Source organism: Carlito syrichta, unplaced genomic scaffold (assembly GCF_000164805.1).
Source record: "Carlito syrichta isolate Samal-C Ts95f unplaced genomic scaffold, Tarsius_syrichta-2.0.1 Scaffold305726, whole genome shotgun sequence".
NCBI classification, from domain to species: Eukaryota; Metazoa; Chordata; class Mammalia; order Primates; family Tarsiidae; genus Carlito; species Carlito syrichta.
The window spans coordinates 70230-80074 of record NW_007249822.1 but is presented as its reverse complement, the minus strand read 5'-3'; the positions used below and the strand labels follow the sequence as shown (position 1 = coordinate 80074).

General features: G+C 50.8%; 1 protein-coding gene across 1 annotated transcript in view; it reads left to right on the top strand.

The window, feature by feature from the left end:
* The window catches only part of CUNH3orf20 (chromosome unknown C3orf20 homolog), a 91229-nt gene extending 85472 nt beyond the window's left edge, over positions 1-5757 (top strand). Inside the window, exons 19-20 of the mRNA XM_021714716.1 lie at positions 5319-5444; positions 5619-5757. Of these exons, the coding sequence (XP_021570391.1) occupies positions 5319-5444; positions 5619-5757 (265 nt within the window). The remainder of the gene's footprint in view (positions 1-5318; positions 5445-5618) is intronic.
* Positions 5758-9845: the final 4088 nt, after the last annotated feature.

The window sequence follows — 9845 nt, the reverse complement described above, 5'->3', positions numbered from 1 at the left end:
AACTCAAAAAAAAAAAAAAAAAAAATTGAAATCATAAAGGAAATTCAGAAATATTTAGAACTGAATGATGAGAGCTCTCCATGCCAGAATTTGTGGCACACAGCTTAAGCAGTATTTGCAAGAAAATGTATAGTTTTAATTAAGTACATGTATTAAAAACCAAAAAAAAGGCTAAAAAATAAAATGAAGCACTCAATCCAAGAAGTTGAGAAGATGGCACAACAGAGTGAATTCAAACGTAAAAGAAAGAAGGGGCTGGGTTTGGTAGCTCAGCCTGTAATCCCAGCACTTTGGGAGGCTGAGGCAAGTGAATTGAGCCCATGGATTCGAGACCAGCCTGAGCATCTTGGTGAGACCTCGTCTCTACAATAAATCAAAAATTAGCCGGACATGGTAGCATGTGCCTGTAGTTCTGGTTACTTGGAAGGCTGAGGCGGAAGGATCGCCACAGCCCAGCAGGTCGATGCTGGGGTGGCCATGAGCATGCCACTGCACTCCAGCCTGGGCAATGGAGTGAGACACCAACTCAAAAAAAGAAAGAAAGAAAGAAAGCAGTAAATAGAATAAAGTACAGATATTGATGAAATCGTGAATGAAGATGAGCAAAATCAAAAGCTAGTTCTTTAAACGGATCAGTAAGGCCTCCAGAAAGACATAGAATAGTTGGAGAAAAAGGGAAATAACAAATATTTTTTAAAAATTAGAAGTCTGGGCCATTGCCTTACTGACTCTGGTGTGGATGTGTACTCTTGAAGCTACGGTCGCTGCCATGTTTTCTGGCTCTGGCCTTCTCCCCTCCCTTAGAGAGGTGAATCTTTCTCTTTCTCTTTCTCTTTTTCTCCCCCCCACCCGCCCCTGCCTCTAATTTACTTTCTAAATAAACTATATTTTCTAATCTAAAAAAAATACAGGCCTGACGCAGTGGCTCACTCCAGTAATCCCAGCAGTTTGGAAGGCTGAGGCAAGAGAATTGCTTGAGTCCAGGAGCTCGAGATCAGCCTGGGCAACATGGCGAGACCTCACCTCTGCAATAAATCAGAAAAAATTAGCTGGGTGCAGTGGTGTGCACCTGTAGTCCAGCTACTTGGAAGGCTAAGACAGAAGGATCACCCGAACCCAGGAGGTCAAGACTGCGGTGGTCATGATCATGCCAATGCACTCCAGCCTCAGCAACAGAGCGAGACTCCAACTCAAAAAATAATAATTGTGTTATGTTCATTCTTAAGCCTACCAATGGGGGTGGGAATGGTATTATGCACAATCAGACCTCAGTAAATATGAAAACCTAGGTGAAACCTGGGGCAGATGGCTGCGTTCCCCCAAATGGCTGTCCATGTCCCCTAGGCACAGCCCAGCTACCCTTCCATCCTCCCACGCCTCTAGCCACAGCTGGGCACCTTGGTTCTGGCGAACGTAATGTTGGCGGTTAAGCTGCCTCCTTCAGGCTGAGTCTATAAAGACCGTGCAGTGCTCCCCCAGTGAAGACTGCTGGACACAGAGGGGCCAGGGCAGGACTCTGACAGGAGTGCGGTGGCTCCCAAAGCCCCTCCCCCAGCCCACACTGGACCACGCCAGGAGCGGAAAACAGAAGTTCATTGTGTTAAGCCACTGATGTTTCATGCTTCATTGGTGTGTCAAATGACCTCCCCAAGATAAAACAGATAAATTCCTAGAAAAAAGATGCCAATAATGGTACAAAAAGAAATAGAAAAGTGGAAAAAATCTGTAAGTTTTAAATAAATTGAAATGGTAAAGTGCTATGCATGTGCATGCACACACACAAACATGCACACACAAACACACAAACCCCAAAACCCAGGGTGCGCAGTTTTACCGCAGTTTAAGAAAACTTCATTCCTATCTTTTAGAAGTTCCTAAAAACAGCAAATGCTTCTCCGCTCATTTTATAAGGCTGTATTCTTTTTAATGTATGCTTTGTCAAAATATAACATGAATTTTTAAAAGTAAATAACATATCCACGTGAATGAATTTTCACAAGGTGAATATACTCGTGCAGCAGAATCCAGATCCAATTACCACCTGCCTCCCTCATAGATTAGCTTTGCCCGTTTTTGAGATCCGTTCAAGTGGAATCATGTACTGTGTATGCTTTTGTGTCTGACTTTTTATGTTCCTTATGTTCATGAACTTCATCCATGTTGCTGTTTGTGACTGAAGTCCATCAAATCTCATTGACTTAAAGAATTTCATCGTACAGACCTACCACAATACATCTATCCGTTCTGTCGATAGGCAATCGGGTTGTTTCTGAGACTAGTGTACCTCAAAATCTGATAAAGTCAACATAAAGAGAAGATGAAAACCTCATAGCTTGTTTCACTGATGAATATGAATACAAAAATTCTAAATAAAAGTTTAGCTAACTGAATCCAATGGTATATTTATTTTAGAAAATAATGCATTATACAAATCTTGCCTGACCATAATGTATTAAAGTTTGTACATTATGGTCAGGTAAGATTTATCTTAGCAATGCAAAGAAAGTTCAGCACCAGAAAATCAATCAATATAATTGGCCACATTAATAGACTAAGCAGAAAAATCCAGCCAGGCTCAGTGACTCAGCCTGTAATCCAGTGCTTTGGGAGGCCAAGGTGAGTGAATTGCCTGAGCCCGCGGGTTTGAGACCCGCCTGGGCAATTTGGCAAGACCTCATCTCTACAATAAATTCAAAAAAAAACTAGCCAGACGTGGTAGCGCACGCCTGTAGTTCCAGCTACTTGGAAGGCTGAGGCGGAAGGATCGCTGGAGCCCAGCAGGTCGAGGCTGCAGTGGCTGGGAGCGGCCACTGCACTCCAGTCTGGGTGATAGAGTGAGACTCCAACTCAAAAAAAGAGAAGAAAAAAGAAAAAGAGAAGAAAAATCCTATACCATCTCAACTTGTGAACAAAATGCATTAGATACAGTCTCAGCAAACTGCAAGCAGGTCACTTCCTTCACTTGGTAAAGTTGATGGAACCAAAACTCCCAGTAAACATTGTTCTTTTTTTGAGTTAGAATCTCACCCTGTCGCCCAGACTGGAGTGCAGTGGCCGCACCCGGCCACCGCAGCCTCAACCTGCTCCGGCGATCCTTTCGCCTCAGCCTTCCAAGTAGCTGGAATTACAGGCATGCGCTACCACGCCCGGCTGATTTTTTGATTTATTGTAGAGATGAGGACCCGCTGCCCAGGTGGGTCTCGAACCCGCAGGCTCAGGCAATCCACTCACCTCAGCCTCCCAAAGGCGCAGGATTACAGGCTGAGCCACCAAGCCTGGCCAAACATTGTTCTTATTGGAGACACTTTAAGTGTTTTAATCTTCCCTGTAAGTTAGGAACAAGATGAGGATGAGAATGTCAGCACCATTATCCAAAGTATATTGCAGCTCTTGGACACTCTATAGAAAGAAATTGAAATAAGAGGCATAAGAATGTGAGAGGAAAGACAAAATCGTCACTATTTGCAGACAATGTAATCGCCTACCCAGAAAAGCCAAGGGAATAGTAGACAAACTATTAGAACTGGATGCAGGTGCAATCTACAAAGTCAGTTTCTCACTTGAAAAGCAGGGGCCAAATTGCAAGCACAGTGACTCGGTCATAAACACGTCCCAGCACGATGACTAAGAAACAATGTGATCCGTAACACAGTGGCGTGAGTATCAGGAATGAACCGAGGCAGGGGAAAGACAGAGCTTGCCTGGGAGGATGGGGACACTCTGCTGAGAGCCCAGGATGTTGACCAAGGGCACAAAGATGCAGAGGCCCCTGGTTGTCGAGGCCGGCCCCAGGGCCTTTGTGTATTCCCCCCTTCGATAGATAAAACCTGCTTCTCCCTGCACGGCCCCCCACCCGGAAGCCTTGAGACTGTGGGCAGACAACTTGGGTCTCTGGACCTCCACTTCTTCCTCTGTAAAATGGGATACTCATTACAGTATTTACTTGACTCCAACAGGAACCCCCCGGGGACACTGAGCGGATTAAATGTGATAAAGCAGAGACAGGGTTTAGCTCATGCTCAGGAAACAAGGATGAGAAAAACTATTAATAAAGGGATTCAAGAGGCCCTGCTCCCTCAACGCCAACCTCCACGCCCGCAGGGTCCAGCCACCTGGGGCTGCCTCCCAGTTAGTCTCCAGCATCCTCAAGGGTTAAGGAGCTTGGCTGCCTGCCAAGGAGCAGAGGCAGGAAGAAAGCGTCAGCATCTCGCTATCTTCCAGCAATCTCCCTGGCCCAGCTCAGGCCTTGGGAAATGAAAGCCCATCCAGGCTCCCCTGCGTGCTGCATCCCAATGACTTTCCCCGCCAAGGAGATTGGGGGGGCCCTCCCCTCTGCCTCTCTCTCCTCCCCAGGCCTAGGGACTGCTAGGGACCCCTGAGCTGCCCCGAGCTGTCAGCTCACATGTGGGAGAGAGATTGGGTTGTTCCAGCTGCTGGCCCTGTGGAAATGGAGGGAAGGGAAACAGGCAGTGGCAGCTGGGAGGGGTCGTGGAGATTTGGGGGAGGGGAGAGGTAGTCAGTAGGGACCCCTGCCCAGTGTGCCCCTGGCACTCTGGGTCTCACCCCATCCTGCATTGGGTCTGGACAGGATGTCTCACACTGTAAATTATGACCCTGCAGCCAGCTGCAAACTCCATTCAGTGGGTTATAATCCACATTTCAAAGACAAGCTGGAACTGAAAACAGGGTGCATTGCATGTGAGAAAGCAACACACCGCAGCTATATTTCAGTGACTCGTGATCCCGGAGTCTCTGAACCCAGCCATGTGACCCTGGACACATTACTCAACATTTCAGGCCTCGGTATCCGTATGTGTCCATGGGAAGAAAACAGCACCCGTGGGTCACTGTGAGAAGTGGAGTGGCCCAGGAGAGGAGTGCAGGGGACATGAATAAGCCGGGAGCACTGGCTCTTTCTGTCTTCGCTGTGTAGAATGCATTTCTTCCTCAGGAGAGTAGTCCCAGAAGCTTGAAGCCACTGGATCTGAGACTCGAGTGAGGATTGTCTCAGGGTGAGAATTCGGAGTGCAGCCTTGGGTAAGGGCATGGCTCTCAGCAGGTGAAAAGGAAGGGGCCCGAGGGGAAAAGGAGAGTGAGCGCTCCCAGAGGAAGGTTTGCCTGTGCGCAGCCCTCTACAGTGTATGCCATCCGCTGGTTCCCTCACTCCTCCTTGGCACAACTGATTTTCATAGGAATCCTAAATTCCTCCTGGTCATTGGGTCAGTTGATTTTTAATGAGCAGCTCCTTCAGGCCAGGTGATTTCACGGTGAAAGGGCAGGCAGAGCCTGAGTGGACTGGTTACCGCTGGGGTCATCAGGCCCATCGTGCAGACGGGAGTGGAGGCTCAGCGGGAGGGGCAGCCTTCCCACGATGCACTGGCAGCTGTGTGCCGGACTGTGCCGATGCTAGACGGCACTGGCCACTCGGGCCCGCCCCAAAAAGGGTCTCTTTGGGGGGAGAGGGGGGAAGATGGAAATGATAAATATTTCTCATTTCCCAACTAACTGGCACCAGAAAGAAGCCTGGAAAGCCCCCGCCTAGAGTCGTTACTCCCCCAGCACTGAGTGCACATGAATAAACCGCCAGACTGAAGGGCTTGATTCCCCACGTCCGCCAGAGCCCGCCCTGCACCCGCCAGGAGTCCCGCATTTCGGCAGGCCAGGAAGCTGGGGGCCAGCCTAGGCCAGGAGCAGCAACAGCTCAGAGAGCCCACACTGCCCAGGCGTTGGGATGACCGGCAGGGGGAGCACCCCTGACTGGGGCTCGTCCCGGGACTCTAATGATGACACTCGAATTTCCTGGGCGGCTGAGCTGGACCCCAGGCCGTGTTTTTTTGGTTTTTGTTTTTGGAGTTGGGGTCTCTCTCTGTCCCCCAGGCTGGAGTGCAGTGGCATGACCACGACGATCATGGCTCATGGCAGCCTTGACCTCCCGGGCTCAGGCGATCCCTCCCCCTCGGCCCCCGGAGTAGCTGGGCCCCACGCTGTGTTTGATGTGCCTCTGTTCATCCAATCCTCCACACGACTCTATCGTGCACATTTTACAGGTGGGTAAACTGAGGCTGAGAGAGGTCGAGGCAGCACTGGAACCCCAGCCCCACAGCCAGTGGGTACAAGGACTGTGCTCCAGGCCTCGTGGGCACAGTGAATCCTCCCAGGAGTCCCGGGAGGTCAGGGTTCGAACCCATCAACTGGTTTTTAATGAGCAGATACGACATGCCAGGCCTTGGCGGTTTCATGGTGAGAGGGCAGGCAACGCTCGACTCCCACTGAGATCACACGTGAGGAAATTGCCGTTTCTTGTTCCCCCATGGTGTGGCAGACATGGAGCTGCCCTGCTGTAGCTTGTCCGGTGCCCACCGCAGTGCCTCTCGGCCTCGTCACTCCATTATCAAACAGGAAGCTGGGGCTGGGAGTGGGGAAGGGCCTGCCTGTGACCCCACAGCCCGCCTGTGGCGGGGCAGGATCTGACCCAGGACTCCATGCCCTGGCAACTGCTTGACAGCCCTCAGAAATCCTCCTGGAGCTGGAGAAGCCCCAGCTGCTCTCTGCCCAGCTGAAATGTGCGTGCTCCCTCCTCCCTCCACCCTCCGCCCCACCCTCACCAACCTTCTCCCTCCGGCGGCCTCCTTTCTGTCCTTCAAGCATGCCGACATCCACCCGACCTCAGGGCCTTTAAATGGCCGTTCCCTCTGCCTGACAGGCTCCTTCGCGGGATCTCCACAAGGTCAGCAACTTCCCACGGGTCGGTCTCAGCTCCTCAGAGCCCTTGTCCCCACTCGTGCTGTCTTCCACTTCCGCCCCTAGGCCCTGCCGGCACATCTTCCTAATTTGTCTCCCTCTGGGTGTCAGTTACTGGCAGTTTTTCGTTCAGCTGTGTATTGTCAGTCTCCCTGATACAAATGCAAGCTTTTCAGGCCCTGCCCCTATGAGGCAGGGTGACCTTGAGTAAGTCACTTCCTTTCTCTCAGTCGGCTTCCTCATCTATCTAATGGGGATGCTAACGCCTGCCTTTCAACATATTGGCAAGGATGCAACGTGACATGGCACAACGCCCAGTACGTAATAGGTGCATATCACACAGTAAATGGCATAAGAAAAGCGCACGTGACAAATAACCCAGAGAAAGAATGAGCCAAAGCACTATATAGACATTTCTCCAAAGATGTATAAAAGGTCAATAAACACAAGATGTTTAATGCTATGAGCCACTAGGGAAATACAAATCAAAACCATGATGAGACCCCACCTCATGCCAAGGACAGCTAGGTCAGAAAGACACACAATAACGAGTGCTGGTGAGGATGAGGAGATACCGGAGTGCAATGTGATGCAGCCACTGTGGAAGACCGTCTGGCAGCTCCTCGAGCAGATAAGCATAGAGTTGCTGCAGAACCCAGTCATTCCATTCCCAGACATCTGTCTGCTCAGGAGACGTGAAAACACGTGTACCCACAAAGGCTTGTATGCAGATATTCGTAGCAGCCCTATTCAGAATCACCAAACAATGGAAACCACCCACATGTCCACAAGTAAGGAATGGATAAACAAAATATGGTCGATCCACACAAGGGAATACTATTCAGAATCACCAAACAATGGAAACCACCCACATGTCCACAAGTAAGGAATGGATAAACAAAATATGGTCGATCCACACAAGGGAATACTACTCTCCAGTAAAAAGGAGTGAAGTACATGCTACCAAATGGGCGGCACTTGGTAATATCACACAAAGTGGAAGCAGTTGGCCTCACAAGGCCACGTATTGCAGGAGTCACGTGAAGTGGTCAGAACAGGCAGATCCACAGAGACAGAAGCTGGGCTAGCAGCTGACCGGCCGTGGGAAGGGGCGGAGGGCGACTACCAACGCGTCGTAGACTCCTTTTTTAGGATGATGAAACCTTTCTAAAATTGTGGTGATGGTTGTGGATGTACTCAGAACCACTGAATTATATACTTTAAATGGGCTAATTGTATGGTACATTAAAAACAACCCTACGGGGTAAATTCTCAAGTCACCATCTTACAAACGTAAACAGAGGCCTAGAAAGAGGAGTTGCCCAGATCACACAGCTTGTTAGTGGCAGGACTGGAATTCGAACACGGGTGGTCTTGCCAGAGCCCACATTCTAACTGCTTGTCACCTAGACAAACATTAGAACTGGAATATATGCTTACTTGATCCCTAAGAATTCAGCAATAATAGCTACTATTTGTTAAACAGACACTTGCCTTGTCAGGCACTGGACTGAATTCTTCTCTTGGGATTAACTAATTTAATACTCCCATTTTTGAGACGAGGAAACAGATTCAGGGAAGCTCCGCAGCTTGCCAAAGCCCCCCTCCCCTCCAGCTAGTTAACAGCTGCCTTCTGAAAAGCATATCAAGGGTCATGGAGCCCTGCGGCCTCCTCTACAGATAGGGAAACTGAGGTTCAGAGCAGGCAAGTGCCTGGCCAAGGCTAGGCAGCCCCTTGGGCCTCAGTTTTTCCACAGTGAGATAAGGGTGGGAGAGGATTCCTAATTCCTCTTTCCCCTCTCCAAGATTCAGTGATTCTTTATTTTGTGGGTTTCATCCTGCGATTTTAAATATTTTTCTTCAGGAAACAAGAACATAAATGAAAGCTCGCCTTGGTTCTCAGTCTGTGGGTGCCATGGAAACTGCCTGTCACGTACTAAAGCAGGAGCAACCGGCCACAGGGCAGAGGTGGCCTAAGAGGTGATCCCAGGCAGTGGGCCGACTCCTCGTGAGCTCCCAGAGCAGAAGGGTCAGGGGCTGTGCTGTCTTGGTGTGGGAGGAAGAGGGAAGGAGAGGCAGCCCAGCACCCCTGATCCATCCTAGGCACTGGACCCAGACAGGCACACTCACAGCCAGGACCTTCTTGAATCTTTATAACGTGTGCCATAAGCTCTCCCTTTCACAGATGAGGGAACTGAGGCCAGGAGACCCAAGCCAGAGACAAGTGGCCAGGTTGGCAGAGACCCTGTCCTGGGTATGGCCAGGGCAGGGGTGAGAGGGCTGGGCTGGTGTGGGGGCAAGCGGAGTCTGCCGCGGCTTCCTCCAGGGGGCATCACTGCCCTCCGGGGGTGGTGATGGATGATATCACCAGCCTGCCACGGGGAGCGGAGAGACTTTCCCGGCTTCCCTCCCTGCCCACCTCGGCAGACTTGCAAACAGCTCGGCAGACTTGCAAACAGTGGCCCCCGTAGCCCCAGCCGGTTTCTCCAGGGAGAAGAGTGATTGATCCCAGCAGCTGGGGCGCAGTCTCAGGGAAGGACTCGGAGTGGCCACTTCTTGCGCCAGTCACTGATACCAGGGGATGGAGGGCTGGGACTGGCTCGCCCAGGTCACATGCCTACCATGTGTGGGGCCGCAGAGCCTGTTGCCCGGAGAAGGGGAAGGGGAAGACTGCCCGACCGAGAGAGAGAGCCGCCGTCGCTGGCTCGGGCCTGTGCCCTGGGCCCCGGATGCTGCCTGCCTCCCCGGGGCCTGACTCTTTCTCTGTAAACACTGGATGAGAGGTGGACACCTCCTGAAGCCTGCAGACCTGCACATGTGCGCATTTGGAGGATGACTTTGCCCGGGCTGAAGTCCCCTCATTTCGGTCTTTCAGGTCTTCTTTCAGCCTCTGTGCTAAGGGCGGACCTCACACGTTCTCATTCGGGCCTGACAGACACTCCGGGTGGAAGGGACTCTCATTCGCTCCATGTTTTAATAAAGCTAGACGCTTTATTTTTTTAGAGCAGTTTTAGACTCACAGCAAAATGAAGCCTGAGGTCCAGAGAATTCCCACACACCCCAAAGCCCCTTCAACGCGTCGCGCGCGCGCGCGCGCGCACACA